Source organism: Camelus ferus, chromosome 17 (assembly GCF_009834535.1).
Source record: "Camelus ferus isolate YT-003-E chromosome 17, BCGSAC_Cfer_1.0, whole genome shotgun sequence".
Lineage (NCBI taxonomy): Eukaryota > Metazoa > Chordata > Mammalia > Artiodactyla > Camelidae > Camelus > Camelus ferus.
The window spans coordinates 47,169,663-47,196,609 of NC_045712.1; the positions used below are offsets into that span (position 1 = coordinate 47,169,663).

The following is a 26,947-nucleotide window of genomic DNA, read 5'->3' on the forward strand; positions in this document are numbered from 1 at the left end:
CTGTCCTCCATAATGGCTGCACCAAACTACATTTCTACCAGCAGTGTAGGAGGGTGCCCTTTTCTCCACAGCCTCTCCAGCATTTATTGTTTGTGGACTTTTGAATGATGGCCATTCTGACTGGTGTGAGGTGATACCTCATTGTAGTTTTGATTTGCATTTCTCTGATAACTAGTGATATTGTGCCTATCGGCCGTTTGTATGTCTTCACTGGAGAATTGCTTGTTTAGGTCTTCTGCCCATTTTTGGACTGGGTTGTTTGCTTTTATCTTATTAAGTTGTATGAGCTGTTTATATATTCTGGAAATTAAACCTTTGTCAGTTGCATCATTTGCAAATTCTGCCGCCCCTCTTTATTGGGTTGTACCAATGCATTTTAGAAGTGAATTGGGCTGTGTTGGCATTTTTGTTAAATAATTGAGAGAGTAGGCTGGAAGCTGTCTGGCTTTTAGTTAACACCTTGAGTAAAGTGACAAAAACCTGGATTTGCCTCTTGTATATTCTTCATCAAAGAGAGGCAAGATCTGGAAGATATCATGGGAAACTCGACAGCCACAGTTCAGCTCCTGCTGGGCCTTTTTTGAGAGATGAGAGTTTCTTGATTGATGAAAAAATTAACTGCTACCAAATACTTTGAACATTCCCCTCCTTTTTCCTTAAAATGTTTGGATCTATCTCAGCCAATCAGGTCTTTGATTGAACAGTCAAGGAGCATTTCTTGATAAAAGGTTAATTGTAAGTCATTCACGCATTAAACGTATGGACAGTGTGTCTGCTACGTTCCAGGCTGTTATTTAGGTGCCGGAGATGTGCAGTGAGTGAAACAGACCAGGTCCCTGCTCCTCTGAAGCTTTCATTGTAGTCGGGGCAGGCACTCAACCAGGCAGTATATCCCAAGTCAGGCGGTAACATGTATTGTGAAGGAAAATAGAGTAAAAGTATAGAGTATGGGTGTCATGAGAATGGACTGGGCTGGGGAGGGGGGCTCTCTGACAAGGAAACCTTTGCCTGGAGGTCAAGGACGTGGGGAGAGAACCCTGTGGATATCTGGGGAAAGGGTGTTCCAGAAGGAGGGTTCCGTACGCTAGAGGCTAACGAGCTGCACCACTGGTCCGTCCAAGAACCAACGTGCAGGTAAGTGTGGCTGGAATGGAGGGGATGGTGGGGTAGGTGGCAGGAGGTGAAGTCAGAGATGTATCTGGGAGTCAGGACGACGGGCCGTGTGGTGGGGACTTGGAGCTGGATGAAAGCAGATTGCATCAGCTCACTGGGTGAGAGTTTTTAGGATTTGGTGCCCTAAGAGGGGCCCAGGCGGGGCTCAGCAGGCTCCCTGAATTAAGGACAGATTTGGGAGAATAGAGGGACCAGGTAGCTAGAGGGTGCAGGTCAGACCATTGGAGACGAAAGAGCTGCACAGAGAGAAAATTCTGTAGATCCACAAAGGGTCTGTCTCCTTCGAGTGTTAGACAGAGCACTGATCAGCATGGGCAGGTGAGGAAACCGCCTGAGGCTGGAGAAAGAACCCGCTTAAAGGATTAGAGGAAGCAGCAGCCGGTGTTCATACAGGGCTCAGAGTGACGCCTCTGGAAAACTTCATGATTCACAGGACACTGGGTAGAACACTCAGAAGTGCCTGCCTCCTTGATGAGGGGAAATTAAGCTCTAGACTAAGACTTCATGTGTGATTCCTGCTTTATTACTGGTGGTGTTGCCCTGGATTATCTGGTTATGGTGGTGGCTGCCAGGCTTCTGCACTGTGAAGTTCCTGTTTTTACCTTCTTCATACACTATTCCTTAAAAATAAGGTACTAAATCCGAGCCACACTCAAACAAAAGCGAATTAAACTCCGTTTCCTGGAGGAAAGAGTATGAAAAACTTGCAGACATACTGAAACCAACAACAGTGATTAATAAGTAGTTTGGGGGAGATACGTCAAGGCTACGCAGATGAGCTGTTTCTCCTTAAAGTTTTGCCCCCTGATTTTAGCATTCATCCGTGGATGGGGCCTATCACAACTATTACTATGGTATTCTAACGGTGATTTTCTGTTCCTCTCATGCCTTCTACATTTATTCGTTGGAATTATTTTGTAAGAAGGGCTGTCTCTTCCCCCCCATTTATTTATTCATTCAGTCATTTACTTATATCAGTGTGGTCTCATAGATATGTATTTTGTTCTCTTGTCATAATCTAGTGCCAGTGTTATTTATTTTGGTGCTCATGTTGTACAGCTTTGACCCCTGGGAAGTTTACAGTTTGGATCCTGTGTCCTTTTGACATGCTCCCATCTCTTTTTTTTAAATGCTTCCTTACTTCGGGCAACACAAGCTGCCCTGTGCCCTCTCTTCGTGGCTCAGTTCTAGGCTTAGCCATCTCTCCAGGAAGTCCGGGCTCCTTTTACCAGAGAATCGTAGAAACCCAAATCTGGATGCTAAGTGTGCTGATTATAATTGGGGTATCACTGCATCTAGGCCAGCTCAGAAGACAGAGGTGGGAAATACCTGCATGTCCCCTAACACACAAACACACACAATTTATATACATTACATCACACACACACACACACACATCATGTGCATACATTGTGAATACATACAGAGATGTGTATATGTATAAACATGAACTGACACCGATATTGTTGCTTCTAATCTTGTCCCACAAGGTCCTTTCTAACGTTCCCACCCCCTTGCTTATTTGTAACTTCTTTCTCTGACTGTGGGAAATCCAGCCTTCTTTATTTACAATAGATTTACTTATCGTTCAGCTGTATTATACACGTACATTGATTTCATAATTGCTAACTGGGGCCGCCCGAGAGAAACACTTACCAAGCAGAGGATGGGCTGTCACTGTCTTGTCATCTCCACGGCAGGCAGGGAGGAGGGATGGCTTGAAGGACAATTTCAGAAGCACTGTGCCACACGGGGTGCCTGCTGAGTGACTTCTCAGGACCAGGGTGTGTGTGCGCGTGCGTGTGTGTGGGGGTGCGTGGAGGGAGTAAGGGAAAGCACGCATTTCACAGCATGTGCAGTTTTGGCTTAATTAGAAAAGGAAGACTATTAACAAGCTATTTTTAAATGCACCAAAGATCAGGAGGTGTATTCGAGATAAATTACACTGTGTGAGGCTGACTGGCAGGCCTGGTCATGTGGGGAAGTTCACAACCTTTTCTTTATCTGCACAGTTTGCCAAGTAGGCCTGAAAGCCAAGGCCTCAAACTTATAGACTGGAGTTATAAGTATTAAGTAATAAAAAAAAGCTCATTGGAAATGTGATAGGTAATGATCAGTCCGCGTATTTCAGGAGGAAAATGAACAAAATTGCAGATGCCCAGGGCAGTGACTTTTGTGAAAAAGAATGGACACAGTTGCTTAAATGGGAAATTCTTGGTCACTTCGGAAAGGGACTTCCCTCAGGACTGGACTGTTAGTGTCATTTGCATAGAGAGTTTCACACAAAAATCACCACTGCAAACTAGAAACTGCTGGCCCAGAGAATGCCCGCGTTCCAAAGCTGCTCACGGCTGCAGGGAGCAGGACCCCGTGGCGGGCACTTGGAGACGCCCTGCCAACTTACTGCTCCCCACTTGGCAGGAGCCAGAACTGAAATAACCCTTGTGAAAACAGAGCCTGCAAGGAGAGGTCAGAAGACCGTGACTCCCGTTTTGGCTGGAGCCCTTGGGCTGGAGCCCAGAGTCCACGTGCCTTTGAGAAATGACTCTCGCTCCCTGAGGGCCAACCCCCACCCCTCCAGAGCACACCACATCTCCCTCCTCTGTATTCCAGGCTAAGGAATCTGACCCTCGAGCCTTCCAGGGCCCCACCTTGCCCTCCAACTCCAGCTTCACTGAGAGTCCAAGGTCAGAGTTCAGGCTCTGGCGTCTGATTGCTTCAGTTCAAATCCTGGCCTTAAGACCACTCACTGTGGGACTCTGAGTGATACCCTGCTCCCTGCCTCAGTTTCCTCGTCTCTGATACGGAGGTTAGACAACCTCATAGGTTGGTGGTGAAGATTCAAGCAAATAAAGATGGTAAAACACAGAGAATGGGGCTTGGTGCTTCTCCTGTGCTCCATAAATGTCAGGAATTAATATGGATTTCCTCCTTGGGGGTGAGGAGAGGCATGCTAAACTCATCATTCATGGTCCCAGTTCCTGTAGTTGCAAAAAATAAGGACCCTTTTTTACTTAATGCATTAAAAACAATCAGTGCAAGTTTTAAAACTCAGCAGTTCAACAACATTTGTGAAAGCCCGGGCGCCATGTGTTTATTTTCTCTCACACGTTAAAATGAAAGCAGGCCCACCGAAACGACGTTTCTAAAGGCGGACACCATCTGAAACAATCAGAAGGACTGCACATTTCACACATGCAGCAAAACATATTCACTCATCCTCCGGTTGTGCTCCCTGCAAGAATTTGGGGATGTAATATACAGCATGGTAGCTATAGTTAATAAGACTCTATTGCATATTTGAAAGTTGCTAAAAGAGTAAATCTTAAAAAGTTCTCATCACAAGAAAAAAAATTCTGTAACTATGTATGATGACGAATGTTACCCAGACATCGTGGTGATCATCTCGCAATATATACAAATATTGCATCATTACGTTGTACACTTGAAACTGATGCATTGTTGTATGTCACTTATATCTCAAAGGGGGAAAAAAGCCCCAAGTGGGAGGGGAGAAAGGAAGAGGGAGGAGGGTGACACTTGGCAGGAGGAAGAAGATGGTACCAGCCTGCTACTGTGAGGAAAGGAGGAAAGAGAAGCAGACTTGCACGGCAGCCCCAGCTGTGCCACGCCCCACAGGAAGTCACCCTGTGGGTGCAGGCAGCTCCCAGGACTGCAGGGACGGGCGGAGACGGTGGTCTGAGACATAGAGGGACACCATGCCCCACCCAGGGATAAGGGACAGGCCACCAACCGCCATCTGCCCCATCTCACGTTACTGAACCTGCTTTTAAAAAACAGTGGCTGGACCCTGTCAGTTGAAGAAGACAATGAATATGGAAAAGTTGGGGAGGATTTGTCTTGTGGCTTTTTCTGCACAAACCACAAAGTAACCCAGCGAGGCAAATGGGCTATGATGAACGGGAAACAGGAGGCAGGAAGCTGACCTGAGTATTTTTGCTTTATTCAATCGAATAAACGTTTTATTTATATAAAAGACAATGCATAGAATGAAAATAAGTGCTTGAGACATTTGATATAAAAAAGAGTATATAGCATTCACATTCCTATTTTAATACAGGAGTACTGCCAAAGTGTTCCATAGAAGTATAAAACTTTCCCTTTACGTATAGTAGTGAAACAAAAGTCAGTATTTTTAGGAACTACAGAATGTTATTCCTTGGTCTTTTTCTCGAATAAGGAAGAAAAAACATAAAACAAGCCACAGTATCATTTGACAGACACTACATTCCAGTTTATGCTGATGATGACACCAACGTGATAAAGCTCTTTTGAATCCTGGAAGATGCCATCGATGGACCAGTATTCTAAAAACTCACCACTAGGGGTCAATGAACAACAGCTCTTGGGACGGCATCAACAGCCCTAGAGTGCACGGGATTGCTGGGCACTTCCGGCCAAACTGTCCTGAACTCTCCGCTCACCCCCACCAAGCAAGATTCCTAAAAGTTCCACCTAATTTCAATCTTCAGCAGGTCTGCTAAGACCCCAATGAGATGACACCTTCCAGAACCCAAGCAGAGCTGACCTGATCACTGATAGTCCCTCTCTGATATTCCTATTTGGCTGAAAACAAGCTTAAAAAACATTTTTAAAAAAGAGATTGTTACTTGCAGCATTAACACTTGTTTGTGGATTAACGAGTTTCCTTTGGAGTATTAAAGCTCTTCTTTGTTCTTGTCCACGTGGACACAGATTTCCTAATAAATGGGACTCCTGTGTCCCACATTCAAATTCTGCAAAGGTTGGGAAGCAGGTGTGATGGAGATCGGTAGCCATGACGACAGCTTCTTGGAGTAAAGGGCTTCCCCTCCCCAGTGCAGAAGGGAAGGCTCTTAATATACAAGCAAAAGAGACTTGGGTTAATGGGTCCAAACAAAAAAGGTCAATTCCATATCTTTACCCCAGGAAGGGAATCAAAATCATACTACATAACCAGAGAATGACTGCATGAATGCACATTTCTGGTTTAACTCTCAGACTTGGGGGTGGGGGTAGGTGGAAAACGCAAACGTTCATGGAAGGAAGTGAAGCAGCTTTCTAAGTGTGTCCACACCTTGATCTGTGAATGATGTGGACTAGAGAGAACTGGAGACCATCTGCTATCTAGTCTTACTTGAATATCCAGATTCTTTCTTTTTGCAAAATCTCCAAATATTTAAAAAGGGGCTCGGTTTTGTTAAACGCTGTGCGGGCCAAGCAAAACACATTTTCAGAGTGCCTGAGGAAAGAGTCCCGACCGTGGCAGTGCTGTGCAGCTGAAATACTTTCCACTTAGCCAAAATACACTTGAGCGGACCAGAAGGATGGAACCCACTGGAGTTTGCATAGAAAGCTCGAGATTCAAACCAAGCGGGATGAAAAATTAAAAAAAAAGAACCCCAGAGGGATCTGTTCTCTCTTAGGAAAAAGAGAAGAGTGACACAGGTATAGGGTTTTTTTTTTTTGTTTTTTTTTTAAGAACAATTTCTCATTAGTAGGAGATGTGGCAATTTCACGGATGGGGACATTCATCCTTCGGGTTTTTCTGCAGCCTGTGAAGGTGAAAAAATGGGGTTCCAAACATTTAAACAACTAGAAATGGGACAAAGTTTCTGAGCTAGCTCAGGAAGGAGGTTTTCAAATTGGATGTGGGCGTGAAGCCCCGGTGAAAAGTTGAGGAGAGATGATGCACACGAGGACCCCAGGGTCTGGTCCCCCAATAGTGTGACTGTAATCATATCCACAGCCAGGAGAGGACCCAGCGCAAGGGATTAGTACTTTGCAAAAGCAAGTGCAACGTGGCCATAGCAGACTCTGGGTCGCGGAGCCCTCCTCGGAAGGCGGAGCCCCCTCTGTGTGCGCAGAGAACCCGCGCATGCGTGATTGCCAAGTGCTGAGGCTGTCCCAGAGCACTCCCTTATGCACTCCGTGCGGAGCTCTCCCACCAAACCCATTTCCTGGGAATATTTGATCTTTTTCCTCGCCTCTTTCCAGAGTATGGCTGAATATATAGATATAGACATATATAGATATATATATATATATAAAACATAGCTATTCCATATTTATATACAGGCATTAATAAAGTGCAAATGTTATTGGCTATTGTAAAAAATCAATCTCATTTCCTGAGGAAGTGCTAACACAGCTTATCCTATGACAACGTCAAAGGCACAGGATGCTTCCTGTCACCCCCTCCCCGCCGCAGGGGTTTCTGCCCTGCGTGGGGAGTGGGGCGACCCCGGGTTCCAGGAAGCATCGTTCAGGGGCGGCTTCCTGCTGCCTCTGGTCTTTGGCCACAGGGGCGGCCTCCGCGGACTCGGCCGGGCCGCCCGGAAGAGCTATTTGGTAGTGTTCAGGGAGCCATCTTCGGGAATCTTCTCCTCCGAGCTGCTCCTCCCCGAGAGTCTGTCCAGATGCTCCAGCTCGCTGAAGCGCTCGGCCACGCACTGCGCAGTGAGCCGGGCCTCGGGGTCGTGGTCCCAGCACTCGGCCAGCGTCTCACACACCGTCTGGATGCCCTGCAGAGGGAGAGGATCCACAGGCTCCTGAGAGGGGTGGCGGCTCCCGGAGGCCAGGTGGCCCCTGTCCTGTCCCCGCAGCCCTGCCACCCACCCACCCCCACCCCGCCCCATGCAGGCCAGTGTCCAGTGCAATCTGATTGCTGTGCGCGCCGTTGGAGGCCAGCCAGGGACAGGAGGAAGGAGAGGTCAGGTGGTGCAGGGGTGGGGGGCGGGCGGCGGAACCCCCAAACCCACCGCTCTGGAGCCACCTGATCAGTGGGGAAATGCAGACACAGCAAAAGAGCCCTCCAGTGGGCTTCTGGGGTACACCAGCATCCCCAGTCCTGAGCATTCCCAGGATGTGGTTTCTAATGCCTTTTCATACCTTTCTATTTCAGGGGGGACAGTTTTAGTCTTTGTTGTTGAGGGTAGCTTTAGGTTCACAGCAAAACTGAGTAGAAACTGCAGAACCTCCACATATGACCCCCCCCACACCCCAAACCTCATGGCCTCCAGGCCTGACAACCTCCCCGCCATCAACACCTTGCATCCATCTGGTACATTTGATAAAAATCAATGACCCACAGTGATGTGTCACTATCAGCCCAAGTCCACAGTTCACATTAAGGTACAGGCCCTGGGTAGTATGGGTTTTGACAAAGGTATCCACCATTTGAGCACCCTACAAAATTTCACAGCCCTAAAACCCTCTGTGTTCCACCTGGTCCCCCTCCTTCCTTCCCCTGGAGCCCCTGACAACCACTGATCTTGTCTTTGTGGTTTTTGCATCTTCCAGGGTGTCTTAGAGTTGGAACCATATCATATACATGTTCCTAGTTTTGGAGAGAGGGGTAGTTAGTTTTGTTTATTTTAACTGAGGCACTGGGAATTGAACCCAGACCCTCTCGTGCATGCTAATCACGCGCTCTACCACTGAGCCATTCCCTCCCTGAGGCCACACATCCTATTTAAACAGGCCTGAATATCCCAGTCTGAGAGAAGCCTGGTTTCCTTTGGAAAGTCCACTGGCTTTGTAGACTGGTTCAGTCCCATCTTCTGGCAGCTGCTAAGGAGGCCAGCTGCTAAGGCCCCTTCCTCTCCAACATCAGGGAGACCCTGGGAAACTGCTGTTTGTTGTCCTGGGCTGTTTCAGAGCATCCAACCTGACCCCATAGAGGCCCCACCCAAAAGGCCCATCCAGAAAATGCTGCCCGCAGTGGTGACCAGCGTCTTCTCTCTGGGCTTCAATTTGCATTTTGCTCTGCAAACATTTTTATTATTCCAAGTCGTTTTTTAGAAATAACACGGGCACGGGTTAAACAGACAGCCCAACAGGCACAGAGTGTGCTCCTACCAGTCGGAGGCCCAGCGCCGTCCCGCGATCCCTCACACAGGTGGCCCGGGAGGGACACATCAGTCTCCCCACTGCCCTGAGAAGGGTGCTTTCCTGTTTGCCATCTAAACCAACAACTTCCCCAGCACACGCCAGAACCCCTCCCTCCCTTCCCGCCTGTGAGTGCATGGTGTTGAATTAACTATATAATTCGCCAAATTGACAGTATTGATTGATGGCCCTGTTAAGAGTAGAGGGTTATTGTTGGTACACAAGTAACATTTATTTTCTTCTGACACTGTAATTACAGGCAGTAAATTAGATTAAATATGAAGCATTAACTGGAAATCAATAGGGCAACAAACCTCATTAAGAGAAAAAATGTACTATGCAAATTCTTTCCAGAATCTTATCATCACGAGGAATGGCTTCATTACAAGAACTGTACAGCAGGGGAGGCAACAGAGTTGGAAAGAAAAGACACTAGTGCCTTCTGATTTCAGAGTTAACACAGAACAGTCCTGCATTTTCAGAGTCAAAGAGGCTGTTCCGAAACCCTGGGGGATGCCCTGGGCGAGGGTGGTCTGGTCCACGCTCTTCCCTGACTGTCAGGGTCCGTCGGCTGCCGGGGCGCTTGGCCAGGACTGGCAACAGACCAGCCTTCCTCCTCCATCTGTCTTCTTGACTGTGCCTGATCTGTTGTATCTGTTTCTCATCTGAATTTGCCTTGCCCTTAGGAAACCTATGATGGCGCCCCAGCCTTTCCTGGATAAGGGAATTCATCCAAAGGCAGCCATAAAAGTTTACCTCCGTGGAAAGGACAGTCTTGACATTGAGATAGGGCCCCTCTCCTTCATTCACGGCTCTTCTCCGCTGTGCCAGACAGTCCCCCCCTCTCACAAGCTACAGCCTCCTTCCTTTCTCCGACCACTGCCCCCATCGAAATGCCCCCAAACCAAAGAATTTGGGTAGGACTCCCTGTAAGTCAGAACCACTGCCCTGCTCTGGATGGATGACCTTACTAGTATTTCTTGAAAAGGAAAAAAAAGTCATTGGGAAGTTCAGGACAGACAGACAGATTTCCTGTTTGTTGACTTGCACTTTCCTGTTCTCTGCTGTCCTTTACCCCAGACGCCTCCTTCCCCACTCTGTGCACAGCCGCAGATGCCTGCCCACAGCTTTAGCACAGGGCGGCCCCTCCGGGTCCAGCTGGCTGACAAATGCTGCTTCTTCCTCACTCCACTAAGTACTTCCTTCCAGAGCTAAAGATTCCCAGAAGAAAACATTTGGAACCCACAAGGGAACAAAACATAAACTCCCCATGGAAAGGCATGGGGGTAGGTGGCAGGGACTGCAAACAGAGTATCTCAACTCAGAACCAAGGGGGCTTGGACAATGGGACAAGCGCCCTTCAAATGATGACGTGTGAGCCCGGAAGGGTGGTTGAAACTTACGACAAGGTCAAATCCCATGTTATTGAAATTTCTTTATAAACAAAACCTAACAGGATCACAGCACACAAAGGGGCCAACCCTCAGATTGATGCCCCATATCCAGGAATTCTCTCCCACCTAAGAGGTGACTTTGGGTGAACTTTACCTGTCCCTGGTGACACTCACTGCTTACCTGGTGGCTGAGCCAGGAGCTGGGGATCTCCGGCCGTTCCCGGTCTCTCAGCACATTGTCCTTCATGCTTTCCACACAGGGGTGCTCCCGCACCTTGGAACCGAACGGAGGCTCGTAATCTTTCACTTCTGTGGGAGAGAGCAGGCAGACACGAGGCCTTTGAGGAGCGGGTGCCCAGAGGGGGAAATGGCTGTTGAGATGTCGGCCGGGCAGCGTGGGGCACTGAGTGTTGGGATACATCTGTGATTACGTTGGGGCAATTTTTAATGAGGGTGCATTAAAATATAAAGAATGGTTGTGGAAGGAGCTTGAGAAGTATTCACCGTGTGACTGTTGAGTACTTACAGCTGGGGACACAGTGGACAAGACCAACCCTTACAGGAGGTACCTGGAATATGCTAACTCATAGAGACAGAAAAGAGATTAGTGGTTGCCGGGAGTTGGGCAGAGAAGCGATGGAGAGATACTGTTTAATGGATACAGAGTTTCAGCTGGGGAAGACGAAAAAGCTCTGGAAATGGAGAATGGTGATGTGAATGTACTTAATGCTACTGAACTGTACCCTTTAAACTGAAATGTAACCACTTAAAAATGGTTAAAGTGGTGGATTTTATATCACCCACGGGCAAAAACATCATGAGGGGTCAAGGTTAAGAAAAATTGTCTACAAAGGCTTCTTACAATAGCAATGATGGAAAAAAGGGTCTGGAAAATGCTGTTTTAGTGAGATGACAGACGAGAGAGATTAATAATACCAAAAACACAATTGAAAAAGGTGATTTTCCTTCCGTGGTACTTGCTAAAAAAGAAAATAATGAAGGATGATGTAAACCTTTCATTAGGGCTTCAGATTTCAACTAAGGTCCATTTCTTTTCTTTTTTATTTTTTAAGGGAAATTCATGTCGCTGACTTTCTTCTAAATTTTTTTTTTAAACTGAAGTGTAGTTCGCTTACCATATTGTATCAGTTTCAGATGTACAACATAGCAGTTCAATATTTTTTCAGATTATATTCCATATAAAGTTATTAAATATTAGCTACATTCCCTGTGCTGTATATTATGCCCTTACAACTTACCTATTTCATACCTAGTAGTTTGTAGCTCTTAATCTCCTCACCCATTTTCCCCTCCCTCCTACCTCACCCCTCTGGCAACAAACTGTAGTTTGTTCTCTGTATCTGTGAGTCTGTTTCTATTTTGTTTGTTTTGTTTTGTAGATTCCACATATAAATGAAATCAAGCAGTATTTGTCTTTCTCTGACTTGTATCACTTAGCAAAGTACTCTTCAGGTCCATTCATGTTGTTGCAAATGGCAAAATTTCATTCTTTTTTATGGTAATATACCATTTTGTGTGTGTGTGTGTACACACATATACATTTGGGGTTTATTTTTGTATATAGTGTGAGAAATGGTCTAATTTCATTCTTTCACATGCAGCTGTCCAGTTTTCCCAGCACCACTTACTGAAGAGACTGTCTCTTCCCCATTGTATATTCTTGCCTCCTTTGTTGTAGGTTAATTGACCACAAGTGTGTGGGTTTATTTCTGGGTTTTCTATTCCGTTCCACAGATCTACAAGTCTGTTTTTGTGCCAGTACCATACTGTTTTGATTACTGCCACTTTGTAGTGTGGTCTGAAGTCAGGGAGCATGGTTATCTCCAGCTTTGTTCTTTCATCTCAAGATTGCTTTGGCTATTCAGGGGCTCCTTTGTGGTTCCATACACATTTTAAGATGATTTATTCTAGTTCTGTGAAAAGTGCCATGGGTTTTGATAGGGATCACGTTAAATCTGTAGATTGCCTTAAATAGTATGAACATTGAGGACTTTCAGCTTCTTCAGAGGAGGCCAGGTCAGGGCAGCCTGGTGACCAGGGTCAGATGGTGCATTTAGCTGAGAGGCAGTCACAGTGGGAAAGGAGAGGCACTTCCTTGGAATCTGTCATAGGCCAGCTTTACCAGAAGTAGAGTCTGACCAAGATGTTCATGCAATGGTTTATTGAGGTTAAGGGCCCAGGAAAGAAAGTAAGAGAAGCAGGAAGGGGGAGGAGCTTGCAGAGCTGTCGTTTCAGGACAGATCTGGCCTCAGCCTGATCCATGGGGAGCTCTGGAGCGTGACCTGCCCCACAGTCATCCCCTCTAGAGGCCAGACTGTTAAAATTCCCACATTAATTCATCATTGGCTACAGGCTGCCCCTGAGTGTGAGGCTGTCATGTTCTGGAAATCTCCAGGCCAGGAAGCACCCATCTGTCAAGGGCACTCCCCAACAGAAGGGTGAAAAGTGTGAGCCCTTAGGACTCAACACCTGCGGCAGCTGGGGGCTGGTGCTCTTGGCCTGGCAGAGGCAGGTCATCTTCTGAAGATGCTGAAAGCACTCTAGCATCAGCGACTCCTACAGCACAACCAAGACAATGCTCAGAAGCAGGGGGCGGGTGACCCCATCAGGGCTGGAAAGTGCCAGGATCAAAATCAATCAAAGAATCAATCCCATGTCGATCTCACAGATGAGATTTTTTTTTGGAAAACAAAGCAAAGGTCTCCACAGTTGAGTTTATAACTGGGGCCAACTGCTTTCAAGTCTGAATCTTCAAAGTCACATAAACCACCATGTTTAACCTGTTGAGTTCTGTGTGGACCAAAGCAGGTTTCCAGGGGGAACAGAGGAGAGAGCCGGGGGAGCTGATGCCCTGGGCATTAGGGATGGGTTTTTCTGCTTAAAGAAAAAGCAGTAAGTGCTCCTGTAGAAAAGCAGACCAAGGCAATAACCCTTTCCTAGAGAGAAGAGCATTTTAACTGATTGCTTCTCATTTTTCCTAAAGCCTTGGGAAGTTGTGAGATTCTCTGGTGTTCCCAAGGGAGCCGCCGCCTGCTTCCCATCTTGGACTCATGGGAGTTTCCCAGGAAGGGAGGTCAAGGGCAGTCTGAAGGGGGCCCACAGAGGTGCTGCCTCCCTGAGCCACACTGCAGAGTGTGATGCCATCCATTGCCTGCCTCCTTCTAAGCTTCAGACAAGTCTGCGGTGACTGACATCTCACCCAAACTGGCATCCTGCAACCCCTTAAAATGAAAGTGGTCTGAGGCTTTGGTGGAACCCGGTAGAAATGAATTACAAGAAAAATGAGTCCTATTTGGGTGCCATGGTGACACAGAATTGCCACTAAAGTTACTCAGCCCCCTACTCTCAGTTTCTGTCCTTATCCTGTTGCAGATCTGAAACAGACAGTTTGGGGACCAGCCCCTTCCAGAGGCCACACCTGCGGCAGCACTGCTCTAAATATTCTGCAAGGAATATGAGTTGTATCTCAGAAGAAATGAATATAAGTTATTAAACATATGTGAAAGGTTTCAAATGAGTCAGACAGAGAATACAAAGAACGGTCTTCAGAGATGTGACCAACACCTGATTTTACAGTTGAGTAAACTGAGACCAAAGAGTGTCCTGGGTTCCCGGAAGAGCGTGCAGAATTCACACTGTGTTACTGTTACTCTGATGAAACGGCATTGCCTTTGTCAGAAGCTTTCTTGCTTTCTTTTTCTACTAAGCATTTCAGTGAGTTCTTTCTCCTCCGACCAGAACAAAGTTGGGGCAGCCCCAGGTGGGAACATATCTGCCACAACTGTAACAAATGTGTCCCTCCCTGCCTTGGCTAGGCCCTCCCCATCATCTGAGCCCGAGAAGGGAAACCCTGTGGGACCTGTCCAATGGTTATGGTTTGTCATTTCTAGACAAGCTATGAAAAAACCACCGAAGAGCAGCCCTCTTGTCAGCTGCATTACTTACTGACATGAGACCCAAACACTTGTCCATTCTGGGTTGGGCACTGGTAGGGGTGGAGGCGGGGGAAAATGAGACCGCTGCATTTTCCCCTTTGTGCCTTTGATCAAATAATGTGAAGAACTCCAGAGAAAGCAAGTTAAAGAGTGAGTGGATTTACTTCAGAGAGCGCCATACCTGTCTAACTTATAATAAATACTGTCTTTTAGAAATGCCTCTAACGAAAAAAAAAAAAAAAAAAGCAAAGAGCTTAGAGAGTAAGATTGAGTTCAGCACTTAAAAAAAGTGCTAACACTATTTACATAGTCAAGACATGGAAGAAACCTTAATGTCCATCAACAGATGACTGGATAAAGAGGATGTGGTATATTTATATACTCAATGGAATATTACTCAGCCATAAAGAAGAATGAAATAATGCCATTTGCAGCAATGTGGATGGACCTGGAGATTGTCATTCTAAGTGAAGTAAACCAGAAAGAGAAAGAAAAATACTATATGATATCACTTGTACGTGGAATCTAAAGAAATGATCCCAACGAACTTATTTACAAAACAGAAACAGACTCACAGACATAGAGAACAAACTTATGTTTACCCGGGGAGTAAGGGAGGGGTGGAGGGACAAAATGAGAGTTCAGGATTAGTAGATACACACTACTGTATACAAAATAGATAAATAGCAAGGTCCTACTCTAGAGCACAGGGAACTATATTCAGCATCTTGTAATAACCTATAATGACAAAGAATATGAAAAGGAATATATATGTTATGTACAACTGAATCACTATACTGTACACCAGAAATTAACACAACATTGTAAACCGACTATACTTCGATTAAAAAAGTTATTTTAAAAAGTGCTAACAATATGCACCATAAGGAGGGGTATTGTTAGTTGCGTTTGCCTGGCCCTGTCATAAACTAGAGGTGAGGCCATGGGACAGAGATGTCAACACTTTGTGCCTCAATTTCCGTATCCACAAAATAAGGGAAATGGCAAGTGCCCGCTGTCATTACCCAGCATCGCCGTGCCTCCGTATTTGCAGATGATTGGTTCCAGGACCAGAAACAGATAACCAGCATCCACAGGTGTTCAAGCTTTATATTCGGCCCTCTGCATACGCGAGTTTCGCGTCCACGATTCAAGCCACCGCGGATTGTAAACACCCTACATGATCCGCGGGGTGGCTGGATCCGCGGATGCGGAAACGCGGATGCGGGCGACTGTGTACTGAGTACCCTAGGATGCTGGCCACAGCGCTCCGCACTTTCCCCTGTGCGCGCAGCTCCAAGTGGGTCGGGCTGGCGATGGGGTCCCGCCCCACAACGTGCCCCAGGTGCAGCCCTCACCCAGCGGCAGATGGAGGCTGGGGGATAAGCCCGCAGCCAGGCTGTGGCGGGATGCTGGGCTGCGGGCGGGGCTCTGCGCCGGGCCCCCCGCGGGACTGTCAAACTCAGGTTGCCCGGTGGTAACCCGCCTGGTAGCACGGTAGCACCCGGCTCCTCCGCTCGCTTCTCTGCCTGACTCGCTGCGCCTTCCTTCTCTTCCTGGCTTTCCTGCCCTCTCTTCCCTACAGACTCCTCATGTCGTCGGTACATGTTCCAGGGCCCGGGGCACCCAGCTGGAGGCAGATGCCCCCCACCCCCCCCGCCCCAAGGCGCCCGTCTCCCCGAGGCAGGATGTTCTGCTCAGACCAGGCTCTGTCTCCCTCGCTGGCCAGCTGCACCGGGGACACCTTCGGGATCGCCTCGAGGGCCTTCAACAACCTCTGTTCTAAGAAACCTCTAGATCTCAGTGCTTTTCTTGCCATCCACCCCCCGCCCCCGCAGCCTTTTTCACAGAGCGCCTCGCCCCGAGCCGACCCGAAGCGTCTCCTCCCGCCCCGGCCGGCAGGAGGCTCTCCGGGAAGGTCTGCCCTGTGAGCTCAGATACTCACTCCCTGCAGTCAGCATCTGGTACACAGCTGCTGCTCTCATGGTCGTTCCAACTTCAGAGCTGCCAAGTCCTTGGCAGTTTTCCCCAGCGCACTACTCTGACTTTTGTATCTTCCCTCCTTCCAAATTCTCCCACTCTGAAATGCAGGAAAAGGAGGGCGGCGACCCCAGGCTCTCTTGAGCCGTCTCCTCCCACCCCTTCCCCCCTCTCACCCCTTCCCCCCACCGCACCCCTCTCCTGTGGATTCTTCCTCAGTTCTGTCCGCTTCACAGCTGCGAGCTGGCAACAGCTCAGGAGCCCTTCGTGGGGTTGTTTCTCTTCTGGTTAAAATACTTGCTTATCTGCATGGTGCGTGTCAGCTGCTAGTCAAAGGCCGAAAGGGCCCGGGATCTGGGAGCCGGGCTCCTGTGGGCCGGTCTGGCCGGGGTGCAGGGAATACGATGCCTGCTGGGCTCCCAGACGGGTGCTGGGAGGACCCGCCTTCCTCCTGTCCCCCCTCCCCCTCCGCACACTTGCACGGACACCAGACAAACCCACATGCAGGACAGAGATTCCTTTGTAAAAGAGAACCGGTCTCCAGACCTGTCCTTGCAGGACCCCACTTTCATGACTTTTCTCTCTTTACAAAACAGTCAACACACCAGCCACCTCCTCCCTCACGCTCCCTCCTCAGCCAACGCCGAAAAAACCTGTTTCCTCGGTTTGTCTTCTGTATCCTTCCAGATGAGCAGGGTGTCTGAAATAACACCCCTGTCACTATCGGTCCCCTAACTCTGCTTTGCTTTTCCTTCTGCAAACACCACACACACCCCTGCCACTCGACGCTGTTATTTTATATTCACGTGTGCATTACTTGGCTTCCTGGCACGCTGGCTCTTCATTAGACACCCTGGCCCTGGAGGACAGAGGCTGTTTCCACTGCTGCATCTTTGCATTTTGAGTCATGCCTGCCACACAGTAGGTCCTCAATAAATATCCCTCGAGTGAATGAATGAGTACATAAATGTATCTGCAGAGGAGTAAGATGAGGCAGTTACCTCAGACTTTAAGACACTGAGGCTGTCACACGCCACAGAGTTTAACAGCCTGGGGATCCTGGTAACAGAGACTCACCCAGTGGAGAAAGGAAAGTTCCAGAAGTTCACTGGAAACTTCCAGAAGGGAGGCCGTCCCTGAATGCTCCTTGAGTGTGTGACTGTCTTGCCAGGGGCTTCCAGTAAGGCTTCAAGTCAAAGGCCACACAGAGTGGCCCTGACTGCCCCTCTGTAATACTAACAAATGGACTCGAAGCTGCTCTCCATCGGTCAGGCCAAGGCTATACTTGGAAAGTTGGTTAAGGTCCGTGGGCCAGAGTGAGACACAGGGCTTTGATTCCTGTCTCCACTACTTTCCCACCTCCTGAAGCCTCAGTTTCCTCCTCTGTAAAATGGGACTGATACCAGCGCGCATCCTTCAAAGAGTCCTTGGTGGATGGAATGAGTGGATCCACGCAGCAAGTGCTCACGTCCCGGCAGCTGTCATTCCTTGGTGGTTTCTTCATCTGTGCCAAACCAACTCCTACCAGAACGCTTTTCCCTTTTCACCACTCTTCAATTATGACAACCCGTCTCTTGAGCTGCTAAGTGGAATTTTTTTGCTGATGCTGCTGCACCGGCTTCAGAAGGATGCTACTATCGTGTTTGTATTTTCTCCCCTGAGAAGAGGGGTGTCTCCAGTGTGGTGCAGTCTCTTGCTGCTGTGTGCACAGAGAATAAGCAGGCTGGTGAAGGGGCGACTCAAGATGACACGCCTGAGCCTTATGGATCTTTCGAGAGCTGACCTAACCCTCCTGGCCTGACCCTTTAGCTGACCTGGGCACTCGGTCCCGTGTCCCCTGCCTCGCCTGTTCAAAAGTCTACTTCAGTGTTCCAGGCCCGCTCATCCACCTGAGACAAAGCCCAGCGCTGAGACCCGAAAGCTGCTCCCAGTGATGATCCCAGAGCGAGCGGTACCTGGGGCTGAGCCCAGGGAAGCAGGCGAGGTCGGCTGAGAGCCCACACCAAGAGTTTGGGCTCAGCCCTGAGAGCAGAGCAGAGTCACTGCAGGCAGGAAAGCTGGGGTTTCACACCCTCCTGCAGGACCGGACCCTGACACTTGGTCTCCTGCTTCACTCAGTTAGATGTTCTGCAACTCATACTAAACTGGAGGACATACCAGTTGATCTATATTGTGAAATAAAATACCAGTCTGTAATTCATCGCATTTTCCACTTTTCCTTCTCTGAACGGAGACTGTCAGTGCAAAACAGGAATTATATTATGTTGGGTTTCAAGCCGTAGGAAAGAAGCCTAAGGTTCAGGAAAGCCCTTTTCCGCCCTGCCCTCTCTCTTAAGCCGTGTAAACTAAAGCTAAGTATCGGTAGAAGGAGCTATCTGTTTTATCTGGGAGGTAAGAAATGTGTCCGAATGTGCAAACTCTTACAGAGTGAAGGAGGAGAAACAAGCCTGTGTTTCCTCAGCAGACAGCAGGCTTCTTGATGGAAGTACCTGTCCTCCCTCCTGTGCTTCTGCCACAGGTGGGAGCGAACACCTCCTATCTTCAGGGCTCAGTCTACCTTCCAAGGGACTCTTTAGATACAAAAGAAAAGCCCCTGAAATTAAGACTAAGCAGAAAATCTGTCTTCACGGTTTTTAAGGCGCACACACACGCACACCCAGGCACACACGCAAAACACTCGAAGATGAAACAGAACAGGAAAACAATGACTTTTAAAAGAAAGTGAAAGAAAGAGCTTAAATCAAGTGGAGGGCTGTCTGTTGGCGCCGAGCAAAGGGAAGATAAATAACTTTGATTTGTGCAGCCTGAGCGGAGGTGGGAGGAACAGTACTGTGGGCTTGAGATCAAACAAAACGAGAACCAGGATGGTCCCTTCCGGTTCCCCGAAGCTGTCCGTTCTTCTCCTAGAGGTTATGAAAGGTTTTTTGAGACAAGCTGAACAAACGAGACCCTGTTCCTTCCTTGGGAAAACTTGTTTATACTGAATCCGTCTTTAGACCTCGTAAAAGCTGGTGAAGAATCAGTCCGATTCTTCCACACTCAGCAGATGCGGACAGGAAAAGGCTCCTATGATGACATGGAAGCAGGGCTCACACAGGGCCCTAGCAAGCAGGCCGCACCGACAGAGGGGAAGACACACGCACAGTCTCCAGCTTGTGTTTAGGGAATAACGGGTTTTGAAAGGACAGGAGAGTGACCGTGATCGAGGTAAATTATCCCAACAGCATCCTCTCCTCCACCACCCTTGCAGTCTGAGGATTCCTTTTGGAACTGTCAAAGCTTCCTAGCTGAAAATTATTCTCAGTGGCTGAAATTTGGTGAAACAAATTCCACTGCACAGGGCAAAACTGAGTTACTTTTGGAAGTGCGGTGGGGGAAGAAGTCTCAGGCAGGAAACCAGAAAATAACACAGTCAGCCAGACAGGAAGTGCCACCCCCACGCAGGGCCCAGGGAAGCAGGTGATGGAAGCCAACAGGGGTCCCAGCCGGAGGGGGCCTGGACTCACCCTGGAGAGTGCACTAAGGAGGTCCTCACCAGGATGAGCGGTCAGAGTCAGCCCTGGTGCCAACCAAACCCACCTGGAGCAAGATGTCGGGCGCTTTGGCCCGGTGACCCAAACTGTCCTAATCTGAGCACCAAAATAAATATTGATAATGTGAAATACCCACAGAATAAAATAAATATCTGCAACTCCATACTGGTATTAAAAACATAGCTAAATGAATAAATTACAGGGGCTGGTGAGAGAAAGGACAGATACCCCTGAAGCAGAATATCTATTGATAAATGTGGAAGGTACAGCGGGGAGGGTAGAGCTCAGTGGTATAATGTGTGCTTAGCATGCACGAGGTCCTGGGTTCAATTCCCAGGATCTCCTCTAAAAAAAAGATAAATAAACCTAATTGCCACCCCCCATAAAAAAAAAAATAAATGTAGAAGGCATAAGAAAAACAGAAAATCCCTGTTGGGCAAACATTACAGTAGTAATTGTTGCTGGTAAGAACTAGTGATGGATCCTAAAATTTGCAGGTAAAATTATGATTAAAAAAGCAGGTCTAGTATCCTTGCCAAACAGGTGCTTTGTATCTTTAGAAACAGGTCAAAGTACCTTCCCATGAGATACATATTAATTACAAACGGAGGAAGGAGTATCTAAACAGAGAGAAGCAGGGAGACACCACCTGAACAAGTGATGAAACTGGACACGGACACCCCTTGGCCCACGTAACCCGGAGTGGCGCACAATGTCATTTTGGCGGTGTTCTCACCTAAACATGCACAGTCCCCATCTGATCACGAGAAGGCAGCAGAGCAACCCAGAGGGCCAGGCGCCCGTAAAGTAACTGCTCTCAACTGTTCACAAGCGACAAGTGTCAGAGACACACAGACTGACCACCTGCCCACACTGCAGGAGACCGCGAGGCATGTGGCACGGACCCTGCGTGGGACGTGGACTCCTAGAGTGCATCCTGGTTACTGAGGGCTTGGAGGCTGGAGAAGGTCCTGTAGGTTAATTAAGAGTAAATGCTGCCCCCACGGCCATTCCCAGCCATCCATAGCTGTGCTTGGTTGAGGTGAGACGTTAACAGGAGGGGAAGCTGGGTGGGCCGTAGGGGGCACTCCCTGTGCTCCTTGCACAACAATCCCGAGTCCAAGTTACACAAAACAAAGGGTTAAATATAAAACTGGAGGTAGCGTGGCCTGACGTAGCATCCAGCCAGGACCAGGTTGGGACACATACATTTCTAAGGTGAGACCTAAGACCCTGATGGAAACTCTTGAGAGACAGTCAGAAGAGGATAGTGATGTAGACATTCTCATCTCCAGGAAGGTCAGGGGATCATACTCTCTAAAGCAGTGACATCTACCCCCACACCCTTGAAGAATAGTGCATTCCTCAACAAGCTTTCTTCACTAGATTTTTCAAAACCTAAGCAAATACATCAAACCATTCCCTTGTTTTGTCCAACAGAGAAAAGTTATGCCCATCAAAGGACATTTTGAGTCAAATCCACTTCCTGGACCTTATAATTCTGAAAAACCTTCAAATACAAAAAGAAACAAAAATCAGATACTTTTCTGAATAATGGTATCCATTTGATAAGAAGAAATAATTCTTATAAATATTATCAGTGTTCATCACTTGCCAGATATGTAAATAACTGTGAAGAGGTGTGTCAAGAGAAAAGTACATTATACTTCAGGAAAGGAGATAATGAAAAGATTCTCAAAATCACTAATTATCAGAGGAATGCAAGTCGAAACTACAATGAGGTATCACCTCATACAGGTCAGAATGGTCATCATTAAAAAGTCCGCAAACAATAAATGCTGGAGAGGCTGTGGAGAAAGGGAGCCCTCCTACACTGCTGGTGGGAAAGGAGCTTGGTGCAGCCATTATGGAAAACAGTATGGAGATTCCTTAAAAAACTAACAGTAGAGTTACCATCATATGATTCAGCAATCCTACTCCTGGTCATCTATCTGGAGAAATCTCTAGTTAGAAAAGATACATGCAGCTCAATGTTCATAGCAGCCCTAATTGCAATAGCCAAGACATGGACACCACCTAAATGTCCATCAACAGATGACTGGATAAAGAAGTTGTGGTATATGTATATACACAATGGAATATTACTCAGCCATAAAAAGAATGAAATAATGCCATTCTGCAGCAACATGGATGGACCTAGAGATGATCATACTAAATGAAGTAAGTTGGACAGAGAACGACTAATATCGTATGGTATCACTTACATGTGGAATCTGAAAAAATGACACAAATGAACTTATTTACAAAACAAAAACAGACACACAGGGAAAACAAACTTATGGTTACTGGGGGGAAGCACGGGAGGGATAAATTGGGAGTTTGGGGTTAACAGATACAAACTGCTATGTACAGAAAAGATACATAACAAGGTCCAACTGTATAGTACAGGGAACTACATTCAATAGCTTGAAATATACTATAATGAAAAAGAAAGAAAGGAGCTAAAATGCTTCACGCTCCAAACCTGGCTTTCAGCTGTAAGACCCAGGCTTGCTTTTTAAAGCACAATTCCACACTGCTCTGGAATGGCTGTGGACTGCCAGATCTCAGCTAGCTCTCAGTGCGGTTAACTCTCTTGTCTCCCTGGAATCACACTGAAGCAACGACCACGACACTGCATCTGAAGGCCCGTCAGGCACCGCCATGCCGTGACGGGGTCCATGCCTACCTCCCACCGCGTTGCAGCGGGACGTCATCTCCCAGAGCACCAGGGCCATGGAGTAGACATCTGTCTGCTTGAAGGACTCAACATTCTCCAAATTCATCCTGGACTCGAGGACTTCTGGGGCCATGTATCGTGCAGTTCCCACCTGAAAACAAAAACAGACACGGGGGCCCATCATTTCATTCCACCTGCATTCCTGTCTTCAAAGTCTGCCATCTGTCCCCTACATGTCTAGTTGACCCTTAAAAGCACAGTGTTGTTTTAAAGAACGAGACCCGCACAGAAAAGGGCAGCTTAGGTAGTTATTTTTTTTTAAAAATAGGTGTTCTCACCCTGAAAACCAGAGACTATAAAGCAAAAAATGCCAAAATAAGGAAAGGACAAGCCTCAGGGCTGCTTTTTGTAGCCCTGTGATCCATGTCTTCACATTATGGAGACAGTAACCTCCCTGCAGAGAGCCTGGGAGACAGCGTCAGGGGTCCTTCCCATGTTTATTTTTATCTCTGCAAATTGAGTATTTTTTTTTTTTCATTCTTGAAACTCCAAGATGTATGGGGAAGATAATACTAACTGCCATTCATTTTTGTCACTTGAGGACTATCTCCATCTTCTTTGTTTGTCCCATGGCCCATTCTAGTGCACGGAGGATGTAGTGTAATTTCATAAAATTTCTATTGAGTTCAATTGTGTGGGAAGTATTTCCACCATCAAAGCCCAAACCTGGATCATTTTGTAATTTTGATGGGCACGCTCTGTAGCTTTGTTTGGACAATGACTAACAGTATGAAAACACTATATAGGAAAAAAAAATATTTCTAGGGGAAAAAAAAAATCACCTGAATGTTGGATAATGGAGCATGTATAGACTGACAAAATAGCAAGGAAGTCCTGTTTTCCCAAGGATCCAGGGAATGTCACGTGAGCTGATAATATTAACCCAAATAATGCTTTTTTAGGGGCATGCATTTGAAGAAATTCTTTTTAATAGGTCACTGCATGACTTGTTACCCTGGCGCATCAATCTGTTCGTGTTTCAACCCATTTAACTGGATGTGCCCCGTGGACCCAGAGGGCTACCCTAGCAGTAACTGGATTCTTCAAAAGCACGTCCCTCCACCTGGCTAGAAGCCTCTCAAGAGCCCACTCCGACCCACAGCCAAGCTCCCAGTGTATGAAACATGGGCCTGTCATTCATAAAGGATGACGGTCAATTTCACCTGTTTCTAGTGGCTCTATAGCCAAAAAAGTTTCAATTTCAATCTATAAGATGCTTCGGAAGGGGAAGTGTGCCTTCACGCAGCCCATCACTCACTCCACAAGTACTTATGGGTGGCTTTTCCTGTCCAGGACACTGGGCTGGGTGTGACCACATGGAGGTGGAGCTGGACTTCAAGGAGTCTGCCTTCTAGAATGGTAAAAAGAAGCCAGTGGTAAGGACCAGGAGGACAGAGCAGAAATGGCTGGGTACCACCATAAGACGGGAAAAATTAGAGTGCAGCCCGAGCAGTGTTTGAAGCAAAGAAAAATAATGCACCAGTGGAAGAGATGTGAGGCTGGACTCAGGGAGGAAATGCCTGTCCTGAACTGGGAAGGACGTGAAAACACAGGAAGAGAGATGCTGTGGGTTGGCAAAGGCGCCCCGGCAGGAGGGTGGGGCATGGCCCAGGGTTAACTTCCAGCCTGGCTGGATCAGAGCACGGGGCTGATGGAGCCGAGAGGGAGGCGAGGCCCAGAAGGCGAGGGGTCCGGGCCGCCCTACCTGCCCACTGTTGGCCAGGTCGTCCACAGACAGAGTCGGGTCCAGACGCAGGGAGAGCCCGAAGTCGCAGAGGCAGCAGGTGAGGTCGCCCTTGACCAGGATGTTGGAGCTCTTGAGGTCCCTGTGCACGATGGGCATCTTGGGCCGGCCGCACAGGGTGCGGTCGCTGTGCAGGTGCGCGATGCCGCGGGCCAGCGAGCCGCCCAGCTTGCGCAGGTCCTCCCAGCTGACGACGTGCCGGGTGAGGTACTCCTGCAGGTTGCCCTTGGCGTGGAAGGCGGTGATCAGCCAGTACTGCTTGCCCAGCTCCGTCTTGCGCTCCTCGGCTGTCAGGAACTGGAGGATGTTCTCGTGCTTGAGGTTGATGTCCGAGAAGATGTCCTTCTCCGTCTTCCAGGAGGCATACTCCTCGTAGGGGAAGATCTTGACGGCCACGGTCTCGAACTGCTCAGACGTGTTCTGCCGCAGCTTGGCCTTGTAGACCTCGGCGAAGCGGCCCTTGCCCACCAGGGTGTCCAGCTCGATGGGCAGCAGCTCCGTGTTGTGGTTGATGTTGTTGGCGCAGGTGGAGCTGATGTCGGAGCGGTCGTCTTCCAGGATGATGGCCAGGTGCTCGCTGAACTCCATCAGCTTCCGCGGCTTCCCCGAGTCCCAGGACGAGCTCAGCTTCTGCTGCCGGTGAACACGGTAGCAGTAGAAGGTGACGATGACGGCGACGGCGATGCCCAGCGGCGGCAGGAGGCTGACGCCTGTCACCTGGAATATGACTAGCAGCAAGTCTGGGTTGTTGGTGGCGTACTCTGAAGCGGAAGCACAGGAGAAAGAAGGAGTTGGTTTGGTGGGTGTGCACGGTGGGGGAGTGGGTCCACACCCCAGCGTCTTAGACTTTACCATCTGCATAGTCTTTGTGGGTAACAGATCGTGAGTCTTTCTCCTGGGATGGATGCTAGTGTGCACGGGTCCAGTCTTCCCCGCCTCTGGCCATCTAATCAGTGTCTCCTTCTCTTCCCTCCACACTCAGCTAAAGGGTCACTCCCTAAAGGAAACCTAGGAAACTTGGGAAAGTGTTCTATTTTATATATCCTCATAGCACGCCACATTTGTCCTATGTAACAAGCGAGCACAATTTGAGTTAAATAATTAGGACTCCACTTTTTGGTTTCATCTGTCTTTCCCTACTCCCCCCACCTCCCCCGCAGACTGAGAACGCTGCGCTGGCAGGGACCAGAGCTACAGTGCACAGTGCCAGCACACGAGAGGGCCTTAGTACGTGTTGAATGAATGAGCAAAGCATTTACTGAGTGTTAGCAAAGGCAGCCTTGGGAATACAGAAAATGACAACTCCTGCCTCCAAAATGCTCGCATAGATGGTATCTGATGAAAACAAAGAGATGGTCACAGCCTGCCCTAGTCTCTGCTCTTTTCTGAACTCCAGCTTGTCCTGTTCAATCAACATTCAGGCTACCATGCAGCATCAGCTATTAGTTGGGGGAGAGGAGTCTGTGCTAAGGGTCTCTTTGGAAGTCAGTTACATTGTATCTCCCCCAATACTACCCTTCTCAGTGTGCATGTGATTTGCAGTTTCATAGAACTGAAATACTGAGTAGCAACAATGGAAACATTGCTGCACAAGTGAGAGAATTTACAGAAGGAAGTGTATTTCTGGACTGGCAGAAAACCTCAAGGGGAAATTCCAAAGTATAGGTTCCTTCAGAGTGATTTAAAAGTAAACAAGTTGCCTAATCACACACACACACACACACACACACACACACACTCCACACAATGAAAACAGGTCGCTTCCAGGCTCTTTTAAGTCCTCTGTTAGGCTCCAATCCAACACTCGTTGCTAAAAGGAACTGAAAACTGAGCATCTACAATTCAGTATTTTTAAAAAATCACATAGTGAAAAAAGACATTAAATTAAGGCCAACAGTCTAAACACCTAGGTGGGTTGGTTAATGTGTCTTGATAAAAACCAAGTTGACGTAGGTGAATTTGAGAGATGGGCTCCTGCATTTGAATTAGTTCTGCAATTCTTTTACTCACTGAAAGAGTTTGGGGCAAAAATTTTACCAAGATACTAAGGTATCCAAACAACAGAAAGGGACACTCATGATCTACATTTTCCGTAGACCTCAGCGTGTTGCTGAACATCACACAACCACCACAGAGATTCTTGAGGTTGGCAGTGACACTCTAACCACAGAGATTTTCACACGCCAACATGCTCATCTAAAGCAACAGGATATATATGTAACTGGCTGAGATCCAAAGGAGGAAACTGTGCTAAAGAGAGATACGCTGTGGGGAGGGAGAACTTCCTGTCTCGAGTATAATATTTCAAAGTACAGCAGTCATTAACTGAGCACATACTAAATGCCACACATTGTGCTTTTCATGGATTATCTTGAACCCTATGGATTATCCAGTTCCGTATCCTTGATCCCATTTCACAGAAGTGGAGACGGAAGCCTCTGTGAGCAGTGAGCTGGGCTCAAGCAGAGGAGGCTGGCGTCAAAGTCACGGATGCAGCTGGAGGGGCTGAGGGTCACCGAAGGGGGACGCTTACGGCC

The 26,947-nt window shown here is 47.8% G+C and overlaps 1 protein-coding gene across 2 annotated transcripts in view; it reads right to left on the reverse strand.

The window, feature by feature from the left end:
* Window positions 1-5,116: 5,116 nt before the first annotated feature.
* The window catches only part of TGFBR2 (transforming growth factor beta receptor 2), a 54,834-nt gene continuing 33,003 nt past the window's right edge, over window positions 5,117-26,947 (reverse strand). For both annotated transcript variants that reach the window (XM_032459375.1, XM_032459374.1), the window contains exons 4-7: window positions 24,372-25,171; window positions 22,616-22,757; window positions 10,639-10,766; window positions 5,117-7,697 (exon numbers count right to left, since the gene is read on the reverse strand). In XM_032459375.1, the coding sequence (XP_032315266.1) occupies window positions 7,518-7,697; window positions 10,639-10,766; window positions 22,616-22,757; window positions 24,372-25,171 (1,250 nt within the window). In that variant the 3' untranslated portion in view covers window positions 5,117-7,517. The remainder of the gene's footprint in view (window positions 7,698-10,638; window positions 10,767-22,615; window positions 22,758-24,371; window positions 25,172-26,947) is intronic.